The sequence below is a fragment of the Danio rerio genome, chromosome 3 (genome assembly GCF_049306965.1).
Source record: "Danio rerio strain Tuebingen ecotype United States chromosome 3, GRCz12tu, whole genome shotgun sequence".
Taxonomy (NCBI): domain Eukaryota; kingdom Metazoa; phylum Chordata; class Actinopteri; order Cypriniformes; family Danionidae; genus Danio; species Danio rerio.
Genome location: NC_133178.1, coordinates 42,956,591 through 42,982,995, shown reverse-complemented (window position 1 = coordinate 42,982,995; position 26,405 = coordinate 42,956,591). Strand labels below are relative to the sequence as shown.

Here is a 26,405-nt window from a genome sequence, read left to right as displayed (position 1 = left end):
ACTCAGGCATGCATTATCCGATCTGCCTCAAAATTCACATGTTTAATATAAGTCCAGACCAGAACAAGTTTACATGCCGATATCCAGATACAGTTACAGCGCCACCTGCTGGCCACAGAAAATGTCATGATTTACAAAGTAATAAACTCATTCCACAAATGTTTTCATATCAGCACCAAATTTGGTTGGTTGTGTATCTGAAAGCTCAAGCGATGATATAATATGAAGATCTAGAGTTTTCGCAGAGGGGCGTGTATGTGGTGGCATGACAAACCTCAACGCTTCGCCATGAAACAGGAAGTCCTTATAACTTAACCACACAATGTCCAATCAGCCTGAAACTTCACATGGTTGATTAAATTTATCTCCTGAACAAATCTACATTGCAATATTGAGTCACAGTCCTAGCGCCACCTACTGACAGAAGGAAGTTTGGCATAAATCTGTGATTTTCTCAAGTTTTTTATATATATCAGCTTAAGATATTATTGTTCACTGATTTCTGTCATCCTGAGGCCACCGGGCGGCGGTGAGCCCGGGTGCGAGGTCCCTATCATCGCTGCTTGCAGCTTTAATTATTATTATTATTAGGGGCCAAGCACCGTAGGTGCGTAGGCACCTATTGCTTTCGTTAGTGTTCTTATTATTATTATTATTATTATTATTATTCTTCTTCTTCTTCCGTTTCTTCCGCCGGATTTGAATGGCAGCCCATATAGGCGTATGCGGGAAAGTTGTATAATTTGGCACAATGATAGAGGCCAGTATTAACATTAATCAGACCAATTATGAAGTCTCAAAATCAAACTCTCTAGCGCCACCACTTGTCCAAACTTTCACGTATGTTTATCATCATAACTTTTGAACCGAATGGGCTACAATCAAAATTCTTTTTTCCTCTGATTCCTTGGCTCAGTCCAATTCAAACGCACCCTATGACGTCATTTTCCGTCATGACTTTTTTCGCGCTTTTTTAAATTTTTCGCAAAACCTATTTGATCGAACTCGTCCTAGGCCGTGTCTCCGATTTTCACCAAAATTTAATCACATGATCTACAGACGATGCCAACCAAAAGTTATGGAATTCAAGTTGATTAGACCAACCGTTTTCGTTTAACTTGCGAACTAATTTAACGTAGAACTTGCGAAAATGGACTTGAGGCGATATCTCTGTAACGCATTCACCGATTCACACCAAACTTGGTGGGTGTTATGACAACTAGGGTCTAAGGTTAATTGCAGAGTTTCGGCGCACTGCCCCCTAGTGGTCCGGAGATACTAAAAACTTGCTTTTTGGCTTATAACGTCTCAACCTTTCGTCCGAAACTCATGAAACTGGTCTCATTACATTCGGCAGAGCATGCCGAGTCGAATGATGTCTGATTTTCACAGGTCAGCCATTTTGGGCGTCGCCTATTTTGATTTTAGGCCAAAAATGCTATATTTTACCAACATATTCACATATTATTACAAAACATGGTATGCATCTGGCACAATGATAGAGGCCAGTATTAACATTAATCAGGCCAAATATGAAGTCTCAAAATCAAACTCTCTAGCGCCACCACTTGTCCAAACTTTCACATACATTTATCATCATAACTTTTAAACCGAATGGGCTACAATCAAAATTCTTTTTTCCTCTGATTCCTTGGCTCAGTCCGATTCAAACCCACCCTATGACGTCATTTTCCGTCATGAATTTTTTCGCGCTATTTTAAATTATTCGAAAAACCTATTTGATCGAACTCGTCCTAGGCCGTGTCTCCGATTTTCACCAAAATTGAATCACATGATCTACAGACCATGCCAACCAAAAGTTATGGAATTCAAGTTGATTAGACCAACCGTTTTCGTTTAACTTACGAACTAATTTAATGTAGAACTTGCGAAAATGGACTTGAGGCGATATCTCTGTAATGCATTCACCGATTCACACCAAACTTGGTGTGTGTTATGACAACTAGGGTCTGAGGTTAATTGCGGAGTTTCGGCGCACTGCCCCCTAGTGGTCCGGAGATGCTAAAAACTTGTTTTTTGGCTTACAACGTCTCAACCTTTCGTCCGAAACTCATGAAACTGGTCTCATTACATCCGGCAGAGCATGCCGAGTCGAATGATGTCTGATTTTCACAGGTCAGCCATTTTGGGCGTCACCCATTTCGATTTTTGGCCAAAAATGCTATATCTTACCAACACATTCACATATCATTACAAAACATGGTATGCATCTTCAACCCCATGCCCTGAAAGTACTCAAAAACGTCTGGAGCAGCGCCACCTTATGGCCAATAGTGCTTGGCCCCTTAATTGCTGCTTGCAGCTATATTTAGGGGCCAAGCACCGTAGGTGCGTAGGCACCTATTGCTTTCGTTAGTGTTCTTATTATTATTATTATTATTATTATTATTCTTCTTCTTCTTCCGTTTCTTCCGCCGGATTTGAATGGCAGCCCATATAGGCGTATGCGGGAAAGTTGTATAATTTGGCACAATGATAGAGGCCAGTATTAACATTAATCAGGCCAATTATGAAGTCTCAAAATCAAACTCTCTAGCGCCACCACTTGTCCAAACTTTCACTTATGTTTATCGTGATAACTTTTGAACCGAATGGGCTACAATCAAAATTCTTTTTTCCTCTGATTCCTTGGCTCAGTCCGATTCAAACCCACCCTATGACGTCATTTTCCGTCATGACTTTTTTCGCGCTATTTTAAATTTTTCGAAAAACCTATTTGATCGAACTCGTCCTAGGCCGTGTCTCCGATTTTCACCAAAATTGAATCACATGATCTACAGACCATGCCAACCTAAAGTTATGGAATTCAAGTTGATTAGACCAACCGTTTTTGTTTAACTTACGAACTAATTTAACGTAGAACTTGCGAAAATGGAATTGAGGCAATATCTCTGTAACGCATTCACCGATTCACACCAAACTTGGTGTGTGTTATGACAACTAGGGTCTAAGGTTAATTACGGAGTTTCGGCGCACTGCCCCCTAGTGGTCCGGAGATACAAAAAACTTGCTTTTTGGCTTATAACGTCTCAACCTTTCGTCCGAAACTCATGAAACTGGTCTCATTACATCCGGCAGAGCATGCCGAGTCGAATGATGTCTGATTTTCACATGTCAGCCATTTTGGGCGTCGCCCATTTCGATTTTTGGCCAAAAATGCTATATTTTACCAACACATTCACATATCATTACAAAACATGGTATGCATCTTCAACCCCATGCCCTGAAAGTACTCAAAAACGTCTGGAGCAGCGCCACCTTATGGCCAATAGTGCTTGGCCCCTTAATTGCTGCTTGCAGCTATATTTATTATTATTATTCTTCTTCTTCCGTTTCTTCCGCCGGATTTGAATGGCAGCCCATATAGGCGTATGCGGGAAAGTTGTATAATTTGGCACAATGATAGAGGCCAGTATTAACATTAATCAGGCCAATTATGAAGTCTCAAAATCAAACTCTCTAGCGCCACCACTTGTCCAAACTTTCACGTATGTTTATCATCATAACTTTTGAACCGAATGGGCTACAATCAAAATTCTTTTTTCCTCTGATTCCTTGGCTCAGTCCGATTCATTCCCACCCTATGACGTCATTTTCCGTCATGACTTTTTTCGCGCTATTTTAAATTTTTCGAAAAACCTATTTGATCGAACTCGTCCTAGGCCGTGTCTCCGATTTTCACCAAAATTGAATCACATGATCTACAGACCATGCCAACCAAAAGTTATGGAATTCAAGTTGATTAGACCAACCGTTTTCGTTTAACTTGCGAACTAATTTAACGTAGAACTTGCAAAAATGGACTTGAGGCGATATCTCTGTAACGCATTCACCGATTCACACCAAACTTGGTGTGTGTTATGACAACTAGGGTCTAAGGTTAATTGCGGAGTTTCGGCGCACTGCCCCCTAGTGGTCCGGAGATACAAAAAACTTGCTTTTTGGCTTATAACGTCTCAACCTTTCGTCCAAAACTCATGAAACTGGTCTCATTACATCCGGCAGAGCATGCCGAGTCGAATGATGTCTGATTTTCACAGGTCAGCCATTTTAGGCGTCGCATATTTCGATTTTTGGCCAAAAATGCTATATTTTACCAACACATTCACATATCATTACAAAACATGGTATGCATCTTCAACCCCATGCCCTGAAAGTACTCAAAAACGTCTGGAGCAGCGCCACCTTATGGCCAATAGTGCTTGGCCCCTTAATTGCTGCTTGCAGCTATATTTATTATTATTAGGGGCCAAGCACCGTAGGTGCGTAGGCACCTATTGCTTTCGTTAGTGTTCTTATTATTATTATTATTATTAGGGGCCAAGCACCGTAGGTGCGTAGGCACCTATTGCTTTCGTTAGTGTTCTTATTATTATTATTATTATTATTCTTCTTCTTCTTCTTCCGTTTCTTCCGCCGGATTTGAATGGCAGCCCATATAGGCGTATGCGGGAAAGTTGTATAATTTGGCACAATGATAGAGGCCAGTATTAACATTAATCAGGCCAATTATGAAGTCTCAAAATCAAACTCTCTAGCGCCACCACTTGTCCAAACTTTCACGTATGTTTATCATCATAACTTTTGAACCGAATGGGCTACAATCAAAATTCTTTTTTCCTCTGATTCCTTGGCTCAGTCCGATTCATTCCCACCCTATGACGTCATTTTCCGTCATGACTTTTTTCGCGCTATTTTAAATTTTTCGAAAAACCTATTTGATCGAACTCGTCCTAGGCCGTGTCTCCGATTTTTACCAAAATTGAATCACATGATCTACAGACCATGCCAACCAAAAGTTATGGAATTCAAGTTGATTAGACCAACCGTTTTTGTTTAACTTACGAACTAATTTAACGTAGAACTTGCGAAAATGGACTTGAGGCGATATATCTGTAATGCATTCACCGATTCGCACCAAACTTGGTGTGTGTTATGACAACTAGGGTCTAAGGGTAATTGCGGAGTTTCGGCGCACTGCCCCCTAGTGGTCCGGAGATACTAAAAACTTGCTTTTTGGCTTATAACGTCTCAACCTTTGGTCCGAAACTCATGAAACTGGTCTCATTACATCCGGCAGAGCATGCCGAGTCGAATGATGTCTGATTTTCACAGGTCAGCCATTTTGGGCGTCGCCCATTTCGATTTTTGGCCAAAAATGCTATATTTTACCAACACATTCACATATCATTACAAAACATGGTATGCATCTTCAACCCCATGCCCTGAAAGTACTCAAAAACGTCTGGAGCAGCGCCACCTTATGGCCAATAGTGCTTGGCCCCTTAATTGCTGCTTGCAGCTATATTTATTATTATTATTATTCTTCTTCCGTTTCTTCCGCCGGATTTGAATGGCAGCCCATATAGGCGTATGCGGGAAAGTTGTATAATTTGGCACAATGATAGAGGCCAGTATTAACATTAATCAGGCCAATTATGAAGTCTCAAAATCAAACTCTCTAGCGCCACCACTTGTCCAAACTTTCACGTATGTTTATCATCATAACTTTTGAACCGAATGGGCTACAATCAAAATTCTTTTTTCCTCTGATTCCTTGGCTCAGTCCGATTCAAACCCACCCTATGAAGTCATTTTCCGTCATGACTTTTTTCGCGCTATTTTAAATTTTTCGAAAAACCTATTTGATCGAACTCGTCCTAGGCCGTGTCTCCGATTTTCATCAAACTTGAATCACATGATCTACAGACCATGCCAACCAAAAGTTATGGAATTCAAGTTGATTAGACCAACCGTTTTTGTTTAACTTACGAACTAATTTAACGTAGAACTTGCGAAAATGGACTTGAGGCGATATCTCTGTAATGCATTCACCGATTCACACCAAACTTGGTGTGTGTTATGACAACTAGGGTCTAAGGTTAATTGCGGAGTTTCAGCGCACTGCCCCCTAGTGGTCCGGAGATACTAAAAACTTGCTTTTTGGCTTATAACGTCTCAACCTTTCGTCCGAAACTCATGATACTGGTCTCATTACATCCGGCAGAGCATGCCGAGTCGAATGATGTCTGATTTTCACAGGTCAGCCATTTTGGGCGTCGCCCATTTCGATTTTTGGCCAAAAATGCTATATTTTACCAACATATTCACATATCATTACAAAACATGGTATGCATCTTCAACCCCATGCCCTGAAAGTACTCAAAAACATCTGGAGCAGCGCCACCTTATGGCCAATAGTGCTTGGCCCCTTAATTGCTGCTTGCAGCTATATTTATTAGGGGCCAAGCACCGTAGGTGCGTAGGCACCTATTGCTTTCGTTAGTGTTCTTATTATTAGGGGCCAAGCACCGTAGGTGCGTAGGCACCTATTGCTTTCGTTAGTGTTCTTATTATTATTATTATTAGGGGCCAAGCACCGTAGGTGCGTAGGCACCTATTGCTTTCGTTAGTGTTCTTATTATTAGGGGCCAAGCACCGTAGGTGCGTAGGCACCTATTGCTTTCGTTAGTGTTCTTATTATTATTATTATTATTATTATTATTATTCTTCTTCTTCCGTTTCTTCCGCCGGATTTGAATGGCAGCCCATATAGGCGTATGCGGGAAAGTTGTATAATTTGGCACAATGATAGAGGCCAGTATTAACATTAATCAGGCCAATTATGAAGTCTCAAAATCAAACTCTCTAGCGCCACCACTTGTCCAAACTTTCACTTATGTTTATCGTGATAACTTTTGAACCGAATGGGCTACAATCAAAATTCTTTTTTCCTCTGATTCCTTGGCTCAGTCCGATTCAAACCCACCCTATGACGTCTTTTTCCGTCATGAATTTTTTCGCGCTATTTTACATTTTTCGAAAAACCTATTTGATCGAACTCGTCCTAGGCCGTGTCTCCGATTTTCACCAAAATTGAATCACATGATCTACAGACCATGCCAACCAAAAGTTATGGAATTCAAGTTGATTAGACCAACCGTTTTCGTTTAACTTGAGAACAAATTTAACGAAGGACTTGCGAAAATGGACTTGAGACAATATCTCCGTAACGCATTCACCGATTCACACCAAACTTGGTATGTGTTATGACAACTAGGGTCTGAGGTTACATGCAGAGTTTCGGTGCACTGCCCCCTAGTGGTCTGGAGATACTAAAAACTTGTTTTTTGGCTTATAACGTCTCAATCTTTCGTCCGAAACTCATAAAACTGGTCTCATTACATCCGGCAGAGCATGCCGAGTCAAATGATGTCTGATTTTCACAGGTCAGCCATTTTGGGCGTCGCCCATTTTGATTTTTGGCCAAAATTGCTATATTTTACCAACATACTCACATATCATTACAAAACATGGTATGCATCTGGCACAATGATAGAGGACAGTATTAACATTAAACAGACCAAATATAAAGTCTCAAAATCAAACTCTCTAGCGCCACCACTTGTCTAAATGTTCACGTATGTTTATCATCATAACTTTTGAACCGAATGGGCTACAATCAAAATTCTTTTTTCCTCTGATTCCTTGGCTCAGTCCGATTCAAACGCACCCTATGACGTCATTTTCCGTCATGACTTTTTTTGCGCTATTTTAAATTTTTCGAAAAACCTATTTGATCGAACTCGTCCTAGGCCGTGTCTCCGATTTTCACCAAAATTGAATCACATGATCTACAGACCATGCCAACCAAAAGTTATGGAATTCAAGTTGATTAGACCAACCGTTTTCGTTTAACTTGCGAACTAATTTAACGAAGAACTTGCAAAAAAGGACATGAGGCGATATCTCTGTAACGCATACACCGATTCACACCAAACTTGGTGTGTGTTATGACAACTAAGGTCTAAGGTTAATTGCGGAGTTTCGGCACACTGCCCCCTAGTGGTCCGGAGATACTAAAAACTTGCTTTTTGGCTCATAACGTCTCAACCTTTCGTCCGAAACTTATGAAACTGGTCTCATTACATCCGACAGAGCATGCCGAGTCGAATGATGTCTGATTTTCACAGGTCAGCCATTTTGGGCGTCGCCCATTTCAATTTTTGCCCAAAATGCTATATTTTACCAACACATTCACATATCATTACAAAACATGGTATGCATCTTCAACCCCATGCCCTGAAAGTACTCGAAAACGTCTGGAGCAGCGCCACCTTATGGCCAATAGTGCTTGGCCCCTTAATTGCTGCTTGCAGCTATATTTATTATTATTATTATTCTTCTTCTTCTTCTTCCGTTTCTTCCGCCGGATTTGAATGGCAGCCCATATAGGCGTATGCGGGAAAGTTGTATAATTTGGCACAATGATAGAGGCCAGTATTAACATTAATCAGGCCAATTATGAAGTCTCAAAATCAAACTCTCTAGCGCCACCACTTGTCCAAACTTTCATGTATGTTTATCATGATAACTTTTGAACCGAATGGGCTACAATCAAAATTCTTTTTTCCTCTGATTCCTTGGCTCAGTCCGATTCAAACCCACCCTATGACGTCATTTTCCGTCATGAATTTTTTCGCGTTATTTAAAATTTTTCAAAAAACCTATTTGATCGAACTCGTCCTAGGCCGTGTCTCCGATTTTCACCAAAATTGAATCACATGATCTACCGACCATGCCAACCAAAAGTTATGGAATTCAAGTTGATTAGACCAACCGTTTTCGTTTAACTTGCGAACTAATTTAACGTAGAACTTGCAAAAATGGACTTGAGGCGATATCTCTGTAACGCATTCACCGATTCACACCAATTTTGGTATGTGTTATGACAACTAGGGTTTAAGGTTAATTGCGGAGTTTCGGCCCACTGCCCCCTAGTGGTCCGGAGATACATAAAACTTGCTTTTTGGCTTATAACGTCTCAACCTTTCGTCCGAAACTCATGAAACTGGTCTCATTACATCCGGCAGAGCATGCCGAGTCGAATGATGTCTGATTTTTACAGGTCAGCCATTTTGGGCGTCGCCCATATCAATTTTTGGCCAAAAATGCTATATTTAACCAACACATTCACATATCATTACAAAACTTGGTATGCATCTTCAACCCCATGCCCTGAAAGTACTCAAAAACGTCTGGAGCAGCGCCACCTTATGGCCAATAGTGCTTGGCCCCTTAATTGCTGCTTGCAGCTATATTTATTATTATTATTCTTCTTCTTCTTCTTCCGTTTCTTCCGCCGGATTTGAATGGCAGCCCATATAGGCGTATGCGGGAAAGTTGTATAATTTGGCACAATGATAGAGGCCAGTATTAACATTAATCAGGCCAATTATGAAGTCTCAAAATCAAACTCTCTAGCGCCACCACTTGTCCAAACTTTCACGTATGTTTATCATCATAACTTTTGAACCGAATAGGCTACAATCAAAATTCTTTTTTCCTCTGATTCCTTGGCTCAGTCCGATTCAAACGCACCCTATGACGTCATTTTCCGTCATGACTTTTTTCGCGCTATTTTAAATTTTTCGAAAAACCTATTTGATCGAACTCGTCCTACGCCGTGTCTCCGATTTTCACCAAAATTGAATCACATGATCTACAGACCATGCCAACCAAAAGTTATGGAATTCAAGTTGATTAGACCAACCGTTTTTGTTTAACTTGCGAACTAATTTAACGTAGAACTTGCGAAAATGGACTTGAGGCGATATCTCTGTAACGCATTCACCGATTCACACCAAACTTGGTGTGTGTTATGACAACTAGGGTCTAAGGTTAATTGCGGAGTTTCGGCGCACTGCCCCCTAGTGGTCCAGAGATACTAAAAACTTGCTTTTTGGCTTATAACGTCTCAACCTTTCGTCCGAAACTCATGAAACTGGTCTCATTACATCCGGCAGAGCATGCCGAGTCGAATGATGTCTGGTTTTCACAGGTCAGCCATTTTGGGCGTCACCCATTTCGATTTTTGGCCAAAAATGCTATATTTTACCAACACATTCACATATCATTACAAAACATGGTATGCATCTTCAACCCCATGCCCTGAAAGTACTCAAAAACGTCTGGAGCAGCGCCACCTTATGGCCAATAGTGCTTGGCCCCTTAATTGCTGCTTGCAGCTATATTTTATACTGTAATTGTAAAGTGTTACCTGTTAGTTTAACTTCACTAGAATCCATTCAGCTACACTTTATTTTACTGTGTCTTTTTTTAAATTCTACTTCAATAAAGATAATTATGCATTTATGTATTTTTTTCCCTTTATTGCTATAACAAAGTACACAGAATGTGACAAGAACATTTTTAAATAAGCAATAAAGTCAGAATTTTTACCATCTATTTTTTAAAAAGTAAAAATCTCTCTTTTTTTGCAGATTATAAAAACTATAAAAATCATGCTCAACTTAAATGCAGATGATTCATAAGTCTCACCTTGCAAACAATAGCGAGAATGTTCTAAAAAGAACATAGATTATTTGTAATGTTAATATTTGCAAATGTTACAGAAGTTGGTTAATTCATAAGAGTTTTAATACAGTATTCTGAATTGTTCAGTTTTGTAGTAAGTGTTGCTAATCTAAAAGGTTTTATGTCTGTATGTTTTCCTCTTAGCTGTTAACACAGATTATAGATCAGCTGAAAAAAACATGATTAGTCCGAAAATCTGAATGATCCTTTTGAGTATTATAAACTTTCATTTAGCCGGCACTTTTAATCAAAGCAGCTTACAAAGTAGGGCTGTGCGATACTGAAAAAATCTGCGATAATGTTGTTGAGGTTTTGCTATAATGATATTTCTTGCGGCGACGCAGTGGTGCAGTCAGTACCGCTCTCACCTCACAGCAAAAACGTTGCTGGTTCGAGCCTTGGCTGGATCAGTTGGCATTTCTGTGTGGAGTTTGCATGTTCTCCTCGTTCGTGTGGGGTTTCCTCTAGGTGCTCCGGTTTACCCTACAAGTCCAAAGACATGCGCTAAAGGTGATTTTGGCAAGTAAATTGTCCGTAGTGTATATGTGTGAATGAGAATGTATGGGTGTTTCCTGTTGATGGGTTGCAGCTGCAAGGGCATCCACTGCTTAAAACATGTGCTGGATAAGTTCTCAGTTCATTCTGCTGTGGCGACCCCTAATTGATAAAGGGACTAAGCCGAAAAGAAAATGAATGAATGATATTTCTTGCAATGTAACATTTCCCTTGGAAAAATCCTATTTTTAATAGCATTTTTAAAAAATCATTTATTTATTTAATGCTATTAAAATAAATAAGTAAAACATATATTTGATATCTAATTCATTCTAATTCACTGTGTCAAGGTGCATACATTTATGCACCTTAAGTTTGCATGTTCATGTTGTATTTTTAACGTTTTACTGTAGGTACATGTCTTTAACGTGGACCAACTGTATTATGCCCCTTTTTATAAGATGCAAAGAAAGTCTCTGATGTCCCTAGAGTGTGCATGTGAAGTTTCAGCTCAAAATACCCCACATATATTTAGTCATTTAGCATATATAACTCACTGAAACTGCCTCTTTTAGGCTTTAATCCTAATTGTGCCATTTTGATGACTGTTACTTCATACTTTAATGAGATTGTGCTTTTTCAAAAGAGGGCAGAGCTACACATGCCTCTGTGTCAGCATAGTGGCAGATTCAAAAACAAGACTAATGTCAAGCTAATGAGGCAGTGATGGTCACTAATGGGCAGAGCTTCTGCCTCTGATGACACATACAAAGAGAGAATGTCAATCAAAGTGACTATTTTTATAAATGGTGATTATAAAAAAACTAAAATGAATTCATTTTAATCATGATTTTTGCCACACAAACTGTGTTTAAACCCCTTATTGAGGTGATTTTTGCACAATAAGTCCTATTAAAAACTCTATGAATGCATGAAAACCTTAGTAGATATTCAGACTCTGATTGGTTGTTGTCATTTTCCTCTCTCGTCTTGACTGCTGAAATTAGGGTTCACCAGGTTCACATTTAAGCTGCTTCAGCCAATGGCAGACGGGCAACTACAAGATTCCCTCCATCTGTCAAATTCAGATAAACAACCAGTGCACAAAATAAATGTCATTTATCGGATAAATTGCATACTTTCATCAGGATAACGATACTTTTGCAATATATTGCGCAGCCCTGATTTAAACCTTTTTTATTTGTGTAATTTATTCTGAATGATCGACATTCCCACTTGACAGACTTTCTCACTGCCATCTAAAAATAGTCTGCTTAAAATGTCATCCTTTGTTGTTTCATTTGAAGGCAGTTTGATGAAACACAGCTTGCTGTGCGATGGTTTGATTTGTACGAACCAGGTTAAATTTATCTTTGCAGATTGATGCAGATGATCTGTGACCATGCGTCACCCCGTCAGCTCAGACATGCACAACAAGATACACTTGTTTCTCACACAGCAGTACAGCTGAACTGATAAAAGAATGACAGTCTGTCTGTTTTAACATGTCTGGAGAATACATTACAAGTATGCTTCTTAAGAAAATGTTGCGACAAAAACTGGGTGTAGCTTTAATTGTGGGCATTTTTCTGTCATGTTGTTTTATTTATTTTAACATGGAAATTCATTTAACTGCATATTTGTAATGTTTGACATTTGAAAACAGTGTGAGACTTCATTAACGTTTATTTTACTTTATAGTGCCACATATAGGTCAGAAAAGTGTTATTGGGATATTTTTGTTTTTACATTTTTTAGGTCAATAAGCTTTTTAACACTTATTTTTCAAGAAGGATTAGTTAAATTGGTTAATTATGACAAATGACTTAATTACTGTTACAAACAGTTACATTTATAATAACTACTTATGCGCAGATTTTTTTACTTAGAAAATGTGTGTTAGTATATATATTTATTCAGTTTATTATTAATATAAGTAATAGTGATAATAATATTTAAATGTGTATATGGTTTATGGATAATGCAGTTTGTAAAGTAATAGTCTCTATCTTTTAGTAGATACGAAAGATATGTTATATTATTACTTTGTTTACCAAACAAATGCTTCTAATTGGATTTGCATTGTAAACCTGTTTTTCTATTTCATGTGTTAAGATCTTAGTTGTTATTCTCTCAAGATAATTTCACATAAATCACAAATTCTGTACAAATTTTGTTCAAAAGTCTGTACAGAAATAGCAAAAAAGTTAGAACGTAAAACACTCATAATGATGCTCTAAACAGGGTAGAGTAACAACTTCTTTAGAGAAGAACCCCATCATTTCTTTCAGCAAATGATAATGTTTTACACGCACACACATTTAAAAACATAATCCAATATTAGTTTTGGTAAAAACATTCACTCGCCTTCCATATTAACTGAAATATATGCAAATGGCACAAGTAGAGCCTATGTTTCCTTCACAAATGTTATTAAGAATATGACATTCTTTTCTAAAACAGAAAATCACTTACAAAAAGCTAACGTATTCTAATCTCATGTTTAAATCATATAAATAAATAAAAAATGAGGCTAAGAAATAAAATGTAATATTTATTATTTAATAGGAAATGAAAAAAAATCCTTTAATGATAATATTAAAAATGATAATGATGTTTATTAAGTAGTTTTACAATTTGCCACATGCAAACCACTTCAGAAATGTTCTAACCAACAGGTCTATGTCATACACAGTGCAGATACTTAATAAATAACCTACTATAAATTAAAAGCATTAACATATGCTATATATGTTATATAATTCTGCTTTAAAATAATAGGTCACCTATAGCTTTTGACATGATGACATCAATGTTTTTAAAGTGCACTACAAAGGCAACACAATTGTAAACATGATAATCACTAAAACTGAACTGTAAAAATTATTTGAAAGCAAATTACACTTAAGAGAGATGACATTAATGCTTTCTTTTTGGCTTAAATGAAAGCTCTAAAGAAATAGGGCATAGGGGGGATAACAGCGAATAAAACACAGCCAAAAACTATGTTTCTAACTACAGTGGTGTAGTTGCAAGCATACAAGTTTGCGACACAGTTTGCGAATGTTCTTTGCGATGGATTTGGGAAGCTCCAAATCAACAAACTATGATTGTAATCACAGAACTGCGACCTTAGTTGGCCAGTGATGGTTTTCGGAACCGCACCCCTGGATTCCCCAAATCAAACTGTTACTAAATATGTTACTTTTTGTGTTTATTGTGTTTAAGTGTTCATTTATGAAAACAGTGGTTTTAAGGTGAGCTTCTAATTTGGCAGCTTTAAATAACGTGTCAACTTTCAAGAAACAGGAACAGAAAAAGAAAGTGCTCTCTCTTAAAGTACCCTCAAGTGGTCTATTGTAATATATTATTAGCAAGAACGGGTTTTTAGAGATATGCTAAAATGTGAAGTATGTGAAGAACTCCATCTACACTTTGATTACTGTTTAGCACACTTTGTTTGTTGTCACACTGTAATGACAGTGCAGGGCTTTTTTTTTTCTTTTTCTTTTTTCTTAACAGACATTAGCTGCACTGATGTACTAAGATGTTGACATTAGGAATTTCCAGATAACAGATCACACCAAGATATATATTTTTTGTTTTTGCTTTGACTCAACATTTTGTTATTTGGGCGTGATGCAGTTTCACCATCAAAACTGATCATCTCTTGTCTTAGTTCATGCAAACTCCTGCTCATCAGATAAATCTGCGTCTGACTTCACATTTCCCCTTTGCTCTATAATAAAGCTGTGAATGCACATTTAGAATTTACTTTTGAAAACATGTTTGTAGGTTACTGCATTAGTATGTTTTGGGTGTGTGTTGGTGCAGTTTATGTAAGGAATAATTAACCATAAGCTGTTTATTACTAGATAATTAATGTGTGCTTCATTTTCTAATAATTTAACAGACCGGAGACACCATTTATACTATGGTCAACACCCCTACATTATATTTTTCTGATGTTTGTATTTTTCCACAAACACTATTATTAATAATAATTCCTTATATTTATATAGCGATTTTCTGGACACTCTCTTTACACCAGTGGTGTCCAAACTCGGTCCTGGAGGGCTGTTGACCTGCAGATTTTAGCTCCGACTTGCCTCAACACACCTGCAAGGATGTTTCTACAAAGCCTAGTAAGAGCTTGATTAGCTAGCCCAGGTGTGTCTGATTGGGGTTGAAACTAAACTTAGAAGGACGCCGACCCTCCAGGACCGAGCTGGACACGCCTGCTTTACACATTGGGGGAATCTCCTCAACCACCACCAGTGCAGTCACCTGGATGACGCGACGGCAGTCATATTGCGCAAGACCACACACCAGCTGATTGGGGAGAGGAGACAGAGTGATCAAGCCAATTGTCATATGGGAATGGTTAGGAGGCCATGATGGACTGAGGCCAGTGGGCAAATTTGGTCAGGATGCCGCATTAAACCCCTACTCTTTTTTTAAAGGACATTCAGGGATTTGTTACGACCACAAAGAGTCAAGACCTCGGTTTAATGCCTCATTCAAAAGACGGCGCTCACTGAGCAGTATAGAGTCCCCATTAGTATACTCGGGTGTTAGGACCCACACAGACTGCTTAAGCTCCCTCTGCTGGCCTCACTACCAGCACTTTCGGCAACAACCTAGCTTTCCATTGTGTTCTCCCATCCAGGTACTGACTGGGCGCAGCCCTGCTTAGCTTCGGTGGGTGACCATGTAAAAAAAAATCCCCTGTGTGTATAGTTTCTTATGCATCTCATCCAAGCTTTCTGTTTTCATTCATAAATTTTTCTTTGGCTTAGCCTCTATTTCAGAGGTCGCCGCAGTGGAATGAACCACCAACTATTCCAGCGTATGTTTTATGCAGCGGATGCCCTTCCAGCCCCAACCCAGTACTGGGAAACACCCATACACTCTCGCATTCACACACACACATACACTACAGCCAATTTAGTATTCAATTCACCTACAGTATAGCACATGTCTTTGGACTGGGGGGAAACCAAAGCATGTGGAGGAAACCCACACAAACACAGTGAGAACATGCAAAGTCCACACAGAAATGCTGACTGGTCCAGCTGAGACTCGAATCAGTGACCTTCTTGCTGTGAAGTAACAGTGCTAACCACTGAGCCACCATGATGCACATCTCTTTTTTCAAACATAAATTCTCCCACACTATTGTCCAAAATGCTAATAAAATATTAAGGTAAATGCTAACAAGTTCTATATTTGCTCATTTCAGATTGCAGAGAGAATTATGCATTTAAAAGTAAATAAAGGCTGTAAATCATAGCCTATTACAGCCTAAAATGAAGAAGTTCTTTAGCCTAGAGGTCACAGGGTAAAACTGGGTAATAAATTTAAGGAGAAACGCAGGTGCAACATAACTATATATAGCAAGGACACTTTAGAGCTTAATAGCAGCCACATTTCTGACCAAGGGTGCAGAATGGCCTTTTTTAAACCTTGTTTTAAAGCTTTTAAGTCTTATTGCTCAGCAATGTTATTTGTAATTCATTGAAATTATGTTTGAAATGAAGACCAAAGACGTGCTGTAGGTGAATTGGGTAAGCTAAATTGTCCGTAGTGTATGAGTGTGAATGCAAGAGCGTATAGGTGTTTCTTAGTGATGAGTTACTGGAAGGGCATCCTCTGCGTAAAACATGTGCTGTATAAATTGGCGGTTCATTCTGATGTAGCACCCCCTGATTAATAAAGTGACTCAGCCGAAAAGAAAATGAATGAATAAATAACATGATGGCAAAATATAGTGAAGTGAAACTGTGGTAGAAATAACAACCAAATGGCCTTTTTCAGAAAAGGACAAAGAAAATCAAGTAATGTTCTTTCTGCCATAACATAATTATTTATCTCTGTATTATTAGTATTCCTTTCGAATAAATGATGTGGAGCTCATTTTCACAGACAGACTTGAGTCAAAATGAGTCACTTTTATATTATGTTAAATAATTATCTATCCTATACACATCCTTCCAGACAGTTTTTTTAAATTCATATTTAACCACAGAATCCATTGTCTTATGTAATACATTATTAGTTTGAAATTGTGGTTGACATAAAGCCCATATAAAAATTCATATGCACGTTTGTTCTTCTTAAAATAACAGTGCAGTTTTAACTCGCAGCTAAAGAGATATTGAGGATTATATTTTTGTTTAGTTTAAACTTCATATTGTCAATCTTTAAATCATTGGTTTAGTTTCGGTAATATTAATTTAATATTTAAAAGTTATAACCTGATCCTGTGGCAGAATCTTTAAAAAAAAGTTCAAAATCATTTATGTTCAAAATCAGTCAAATATTTAGCCATATCTAATAATTCCAAAATAATTGGGAATTTTCTAATAATTTATTTTCATCTTTCAAACCCACTCGCTCTCTTAAATCTGCTTTTATATATATATATATATATATATATATATATATATATATATATATATATATATATATATATATATATATATATATATATATATATATATATATATATATATATATATATATATAATTTATTTTATCTTTTTCCACATTTGTACATAAACTTAAATATTGAATAGACAACCCATCAAGTCAGTGATGAGTATATGACCCATCGTTACTTTGTCCTTATTTTTTTACAGTAAATGTTGCGTTTCAGATTGCATGAAACTCTCCTGTTCTTTTGTTCAGGGCCACTGACACTGAATGCAGCACACATTCCTCAGATTTGTGAGATGATTGCACGGTCTGGCGTTACTTGATCTAAACTTTTGTCAGTCAATGCTTTCTGCAAGTGTTCACGTGTATTGCTGTAAGCAAAAAAAAAAAAAAAAAAACATTAAGAAAGTCAATTTTTAGAGCAGTTTTGATCATTTGATTCGCTTTTAAACATCACATATACTTACATGACTGCCGTTAATATCTCAATTATTCTTGCTGCTATTTATTATTATTATTATTATTATTATTACACAATTTTTTAATTTTCACTTTATTACACTTATGTTGTTACACACACTTGAACATCAAGTTATTTGCCCTCCTGTAAAATTTTAATTATTATTTAAATATCTTATTTATAAGATACATTATAAACATTATATTATAAATGATGTATTTCATTATTTTGAAAATCATTTTAAATATTTAGTTATCTCTCGATTAGCTACAGGACAACCACTGTTGTCCTATGACTGGACTAACCAAAAAAATGCTGGGTTCCACACAATTCCTTCATGCTGTCTCGTTAACTTAATTGTTTTTACAAATTTAAGTGGATTGAACATAAAACAACTGAGTTGTCCCAATAAACTTCAAGAATGGTGATGTTTCAGCTCTTTTTAAATAAGTTGTTTGAGTCTTTTTAACAAATAAGTTATTTCAAATCTTCTTTGAATGTGGTTAAGCTTTTTAAATTGATATCTTACAAAATAACTAGTCAAATATTATGTACTGCCCTCATGACAAAGACAAAAGAAATGAACTATTACAAATATCATGTTTGGGACATATACATATAACTTGGGAAATATTTAAAAAAGAAACTGGAGGGCTTATAATTAGTGTCTTCATCTGAAAGCGCTGTTTGTGCTTTGTTCAGCAATGTTCCCAGTGGATGAAGTTTTGGAAACACATACATAGCATGTTATTTCTTCTTTATACGTGTTTTTAAAGCCATACAACAGTGGCTGAAAGTGGGTTTAACCTTCTAAACTGGTTCAGGCTGTTTAATTAAAGGTTGTCATACAGTAAGTGTTGACATTGTTGACATTACATCCACATGTCATTGTACAGTTAAAATTAGACTACCTACAAAACACACACACACACACACACACAATAGAGTACTTAATGTAATTATAGTCACGCAACTAAACAGTGTTCAGTAGTTATACTAGAGAGTGTTACATTTTTTCCCTTATTGTAAAAAGTGCTTTACTGCTTTTCAGAGTACGTTTCGGGAAAATAAATAGTAGTTTGAGTGAAATCTCTCTTTTTTAGTCTTTAAACATTTATTTTACACAAACACACACACACACTTTACAAAGTTGTATTTTTCCATTTTCCCCTTACAGTAATTTAAGACATTATTTTCCATTAATTTTTAAATCTTAATATAGGCAATCGAGATTATCATTATTTTTGCAAAATTATATTTAGTATATTAGTTTTGTTAAAAGAAATTATTTGTGTTTTTGAATGACTATTCGTCATTTCATATTAAATGCTATTGTTACATTACTATATAATACTATGCTGTTTTGTACAACTAAAGTGTCAATAAAAGTAAGAAATTAAGTTTCAATTGTTTGTTGCATTTTAATTTAATTTAGTTTTTAAAATAATTTTAAGCATCAAAAATGGCTTTAGTTAACTAAAATATCACTTGATTTGATATTCATTCATTCATTCATTCATTCATTCATTCATTCATTCATTCATTCATTCATTTATCTTCTTTCGCTTTTCCAGGGGCAGGGGCCGCAGTCTCAGGAGAAGCCCAGACTTCCTCTTTCCCCAGGCACTTTTTCCAGCTACTCCAGGGGGATCCTGAGGCGTTTCCAGGCCACCCAAAAGACATAGTCTCTCCAGCATGTCCTGGGTCTTCCCTGAGGCCTCCTTTTGGTGGGACGTGCCTGGAACAACTCCCTATAGGCGTCCAGGAGGCATTCGATGTTGAGGAGCAGCAGCTCTACTCCCAGCTTCTCTTGGGTGGAGGTGTGGACTGCCACCCTACGAAGGAAACTCATTTCAGCTGCTTGTATCCAGGATCTTGTACTTTCGGTCATGACCATACATGAAAAAAAAAAAAGTAAAGATTTTTAATATTTAAAAAAAAAAAATTAAGGGATGTGGTTGTAAACAATTTATTTGGGCTGAATTTAACAAACAAATTAAGCTGAACATTAATACATTTTATTTATTTGTTGAAATTCAACACATATAAATTGTTTGCAACAATTTTGTTGAAATAATTTTTTTCAGTGTGTGTGAGAGTAGGAACATTGACTGGTAAATCGAGAGATTTGCCTTTCGGCTCAGCTCCTTTTTTACCACAACGGACTGCTACATCGACCGCATTACTTCTGCCGCTGCACCAATCCGCCTGTCAATCTCACACATCTTTACCTCACTCATGAACAAAACCCCAAGGTACTTGAACTTCTCTGGGGTAAGGACTTACCAAACTATGTAGTCAATCTAGGGCCACATATACTTGCAAAATAAAAGAAAGTTTTGCAAACAATAAATAAAGTATTGAGCAAAAAATAAATAAATATATGCAAATCTCCAAAAAACACAAAGCGAAGAATTTCTTTTTTTTAAGAAATAAAAATTTATTTTGCTAACAAAAATAAAGAACTGCAAAGAGAAAGTTCTGTTTTGAGAAATAAAAATAAAATTTACAAACAAACAAAAAAAGAACTGCAGATAAAAATCAAGCAGTGCAAAAAAAGCATTTGCAATAAAAAACTATATATATTTGCAAAACATTTTTATAGCATAAACCACCTTTTTCCGATGGAGCACAATGGCTTTAGACTTGGAGGTGCGGTTTCTCATCCCAGCCCTGTCACACTCGGCAGCAAACCACCCCAGTGCATGCTGAAGGCCCATGTTTGATGAAGCCAATAGAACAACATCATCTGCAAATAACAGAGATAAAATTCCCGAACCCGACCCCTTCCGACCCAAGGCTGCACATAAAAATTCTGTTCATATTTTGGCCTCTTGAATTGATATTAATGTGTAAATTAAACACTTAGCACAATCAGACTTGGAAAAAAAGGCATTTATATTTGAATATCTTTTTTATTTAAGAAAAGTTTTACATTAATAAATCTCTACTTCCAGAAGAAGAAAAAAAGATTTTCACTTTCACAATTCCTAGTAAATTGACAATTAAAGAATTGACTAAGAGTATATTGAAATTAAATCAACATTGATTGCAACTAAAAAATATTGATAAAAAAAAAAAAAAAAAAAAAAACCTGAAATAGTGTTTACTTTTGAAAATGTACTTAACTTTAAAATGTAGGTAAATGTTAAATTTTATATAACAGCAAAAACCAGTTCAAGGCACTTGAAAACTGTGGAAAAAATATTAAAAAGCCTTTATCGACATGGCTATTCCTTAAAACTGCACCTACGCATCATTAGTTCAGCATTGAGAGAAGGAGAATAAAAAACTATTGAAAAATTATATATATATATATATATATATATATATATATATATATATATATATATATATATATATATATATATATATATATATATATATATATATATGTCTGATTATATTTTTCTTCTGGAGAAAGTCTTCTTTTTTATTTTTGCTAGAATAAAAGCAGTTTTTAATTTTTAAAAAGCCATTTTAAGGTCAAAACTATTAGCACCTTTACGCTATTTTTTTTTCAATAGTCTACAGAACAAACCATCATTATACAATAACTTGCCTTATTACCCCAACCTCCCTAGTTAACTCAATTAACCTACAGTAGTTAAGCCTTTAAATGCCACTTTAAGCTGTATAGAAGTATCTTAAAAAAATATCTAGTCAAATATTATTTACTGTCATCATGGCAAAGATAAAATAAATCAGTTATTGGAAATGAGCTATGGAAACTATTATGGTTAGAAATGTGTTGAAAAATATCTGCTCTCCGTTAAACAGAAATTGGGGGGGGAAAAATAAACAGGGGAGCGAATAATTGAGGGGGGCTAATAACTCTGACTTCAACTGTATATATATATATATATATATATATATATATATATATATATATATATATATATATATATATATATATATATATATATATATATATACATACATACATACATACATACATACATACATATATATATATATATATATATATATATATATATATATATATATATATATATATATATATATATATATATATATATATATATATATATATCATCGTCTTTTTATTTATTCTTTTCCATTAAGGGTTTTTATTCTCTCTATCAATGCTGAATTAATGATTATTGTTGAGTTGAACTGTGTTTAATACATTATTGTAGTATTGTTTATATATATATATATATATAATGAATTAAGAGACTGTAACAATCAAAAGAATCTCGATGCACCTCATCAATGAAGGCAGCTGTTTGCCCAAAAGCTTATGTGCAGATTTAAACAATAGCCATGACAATAAAGGCTTTTAATATTTTTCTCCACATTTTTCAAGTGCCATGAACTGATTTTTGCTATTTATTCTGACTAACACCCAAAGAGCACCAACACATTATTTAAGCTAGCCCTTAGATCTTTTTGTTTGATTTTGCAAAATTCTGTATTAAAATGCAAACTTCTACAGCTTTAAAATACAATAAATGAATTACAAATGTTTCAAATACCTTTTTATTGCGTTAAACAGAAAGGATCTATCAGTGAAACATTCTCTAAACTATCGGCAACACCCAAACCAGAATATCATGTTTACTTTGTTTTAAAAGTGTTTTAAACCTGAAAGTGATCGTTTACACCATGTACAGTAAATGTACTTTTAACATGAACGCTTCACTGAGTACATTATGTTCATTTACAATTCCTAAGGCTAGTCCATAACTCCATAAATAAATATGAAGAAAAATGACTGATGATGAGACATGCTCTTAGTTTAGCAGGTGGATTTTGACATTAAAAGAATGTGCTGTGATTTTCCTCCTGCTTGTTTTGCCCCTTTACAGAAGAGGTTGTTGGTCTGGGCAAACGTGTGGATGGTCCACACCCTTTTGATGATTCCCTTAATAGAGTGCCTGCAGGACTGCCTGACTAACACACACTCAACACTCCTGCTGCAGGTCAGAGACTCATGCTTGACAACAAAGAAGAAAAATTCACAGATAATCTGCCACTTAAAATAGTGCATCATTAGTGTCAATCAGTATTTGTGTGAAATAATTTAAAACAATTGTGTCTTGTTAGGGTCAGGGGTGTCAGCGTGAAAATGATACATTTTCAGCTGTCTGTGCTGCTTGCTTTGGGTAAGTGACACTTTGCATTTTAATTTTAATTAATTCATTAATTTATTTTATTTTCGGCTTAATCCCTTTATTAATCAGGGTTCGCCACAACAGAGAGAACCGCCTAATTGAAATGAATTAATTAATTAAATTAAATTAATTAATTAATTTATTTATTTATTTTAGTAGTAGTAGTTTTTAGTTTAGTTTTTTTTAGTAGTATATTTAATTTTAGTTTTTAATTTAATTTTATTTTATTTTATTTTATTTTATTTTGTTTTATTTTATTTTATTTTATTTTATTTTATTTTATTTTATTTTATTTTATTTTATTTTATTTTATTTTATTTTATTATTTGTGGGTAATGATTTTGTTTAGATATTTAGTCCTGGTATAAAATTGTAAATCAACCAAAAATTTATTTTAGTGTGGTCAGTAATATGTTTTGAGGTTTTAAAGGAATTGTGAATATGCATGCAGTACATGCATAAATTTGACTTTGGCATGCTAAAATTACTTGATTTGAATTTTGTGTTATGTCCACATGCCTCCTCATTCATTGCATTTTTTTGTGTGTGTTGTGTATGACCCTGTTTAATGAGCATGAGCAAATGGGCTGTGGTTTCATAGTGTTGCATTGCAATAGTTTTACTTTTTATATTTATTAATAGTTTATTTCACATGACTTTTCAGGGCTCGACACTCAGGATTTGCCAAGTTTTAATCTGGCCACACCAAACTAAAACAATAATGTATATACATACACTTTTTATCCAACACAAAATTCTTAAAACAATTAACGTTAAAAAATAATTATTCTTGTGTATCTAAAACTACACAGCAATCTGGCTTAAGGTCCCAGATTAACTACACATAACGTCACTTTAGTATTATAAGGTTCTATCTGAAATTTTTGTCAAAATTGAGTTATTGACATATTCTTATTAAATGACAACTTATTTACATCATGGGATGTTTTTTTATGAGTTGTTTACATTTTAAGACTTTTTATTTACAAAAACAAATGTTACACACATACTGTTGGAATGCAAAAACTTTGAAGCTCAATATCTCAAAATCATTCAGAACTCAGATAGAACCACACAATTCCAAGATGACGATAAATGGGAAATTAATCTCTTATTAAAGCTATCTGGTAGTAAATTGTAATAATTAAAATTTATTAACAATAATAACTGTTAGCAAAAGAAATCTTAATAATCCTAATAATTAAATTACAGTAAATTAAACAGTAAATTAAAGGAAAAGCAGCAACCACTCCTGCTTACAAAAGAATCTCAAGCTCTTGAAAGCAGCAGGACTGTGATTACATGAGCATTGTTTTGTTTCCCGTTTATTTCAAAGAGAACCGATTGCACCACTTGCATTGCAGGTACAATTGCTTCACGCAAGGAAACGGGAGCGTGCACGCTTTTTAAAAACTTTTTAAAAGCCTGATCATTCTCCTCCTTTCTTTTGCTCGTGCGAACAGTTATTTTTGTCAGTCATGCTGCTTTCTCGATTCTAAGATCAGAATTGGCCTGTTCACTTTCTATAAAGTAGCTCTATGTATTTGATGTTTTAAATATGGTTTACTCAAAATTTCATTTAACTGTTTCTGCAGTAAGCGAGAACTCTTAATGAACTTACTGCCCTAATTTTTGCATGCTTTTTCATTGAATCCAGTTTGGGTGAACATGAGTTACAATTATTTTCTTTAATCACTTTTATAGGATTCATCACACTGATCAACGGCCAGGTATTTACCATTTATACAAAGAATTATTTTGCCAATACAACTCATTAAAATTTATTCAAACTGTTTGAAATAATGCATATATAATTCAGTCATTTTCCTAATTTTGCTTTATCAAAATAATAAACATCTTATCTCTTAAGAATGTGCTTGCAATTAATCCTGACAGCATATGTCTTTAGGTTATTATTTGTGTTTTAACTTAATTTTTTAAGTTACACAAGCTGTTTTAAGTCAGTTTAACATCCTATAAGTTCAATCGACTCATAAAGTTAATTTGATTCAGCTTAAAAATTGAATGCAACCAGGATTATTTTCACAGTGTAGTTTTTAGTAAGAAAATGTGCTTGATTATCCTCATTTACCACTGATTAGCCAGCCTGATCTCACGAGGAACTGTAAGTATTTTTGTCAGTTTAGTGGCTAATTCGGCTAATTCGAGTTCAGTCGTACAAAAATCTATGATTTTAAAAAGGGGGTGTGGCACTCCTAACCCCAACCGTCATTGGCGAATGAGCAAATTGTACTAAATTGTACGAATTAGATCGTACGAATCAGGGCCGGAGTGGGACTCTTTTTCAGCCCTGGAGTTTCAAGCCTTAGACCGGCCCACCTCAGTTCACTACTGACTATATTAAAATAAGGTAATTTCCAATTCAGTTTCTAATTACACTATCATGTCTTTTTTTGAGAAAACAGCTGTTTTAGAACTTCAAATGTTCAACAACCCTTACAGTATTATATGTCTTAACAATAAAAATGAAAAAAAATAATATGTTACTCAGGCGAGGACCAAACCCGAGGACCGAAACAGCGTCATAACCTAACGTGGTAACTAATGTACCGCAAACTTTACTACTGCGGTAAAATAGTGAATAAGAAGGCTGTGGTCAAGTAAATAAATAAATTATTTTTTAAAAGTGTGACTGCTGAGAGCAACAGATTCTATAGCTAGGGACACCGGCCCTCGCGGCCAAAAAACGGACCGGCCCACCGGGAATTCTCCCGGTTCTCCCGATTAGCCAATCTGGGCCTGGTACGAATTCATTCAAATTCGAATTAGCCACTAAATCAAAAAGTTATGAATTGCCGTGAGATTGTGTTGGATTAGCCATGTATAATCCATCCATATGGCTATATAATGTTAAATATAATGAATGTCATGCATCTGATTGATTGTAAATCAACTTCTCTGTAAATCTATAAATAAGCTTGCTTAACTCAAAAAATACATGCAATAATGTGATGGTTTTATTTGTATATTAATGTATTTTAACATATATGAATCAATATATAGCAATAGTTTGTCCATCCATATATTGCTATTTATTTTCAAATATATGAGGAAGCTTCCGTTACATTATATTTCTTATGTATTGCAATATAAAGTCTAGTATATTGCAATACAATTTAGTTTTGTGAGACATTAAACATTTGTTCTCTATTTCTTTAAAGTGTGTGGTGGACTTCCAAAATGGTGCGTTCCTGAAAAAGTTTGTTACAATATAAAATATTAAAATCTGATTTCACATATTGGTATATTTATTTATTTATTTATTTATTTATTTATTTGTTTGTTTGTTTATTTATTTATTTATTTGTTTGTTTGTTTGTTTGTTTGTTTGTTTGTTTGTTTGTTTGTTTGTTTGTTTGTTTGTTTGTTTGTTTGTTTTACAGGCACAGTTTCCAACAACGGTTCATCTTGCTCTTCAGTGAGTATTAATTATGCGCTGCAATTTGATGTGGGTA

At 35.4% G+C, this 26,405-nt stretch overlaps 1 protein-coding gene across 1 annotated transcript in view; it reads left to right on the top strand.

Annotated features, from left to right (window-relative positions):
- The first annotated feature begins 22,710 nt into the window (after positions 1-22,710).
- The window catches only part of mslna (mesothelin a), a 54,082-nt gene continuing 50,387 nt past the window's right edge, over positions 22,711-26,405 (top strand). Inside the window, exons 1-5 of the mRNA XM_073944938.1 lie at positions 22,711-22,737; positions 22,862-22,920; positions 24,634-24,659; positions 26,112-26,133; positions 26,334-26,368. Coding sequence (XP_073801039.1) covers positions 22,884-22,920; positions 24,634-24,659; positions 26,112-26,133; positions 26,334-26,368 — 120 coding nt within the window. The 5' untranslated portion in view covers positions 22,711-22,737; positions 22,862-22,883. The remainder of the gene's footprint in view (positions 22,738-22,861; positions 22,921-24,633; positions 24,660-26,111; positions 26,134-26,333; positions 26,369-26,405) is intronic.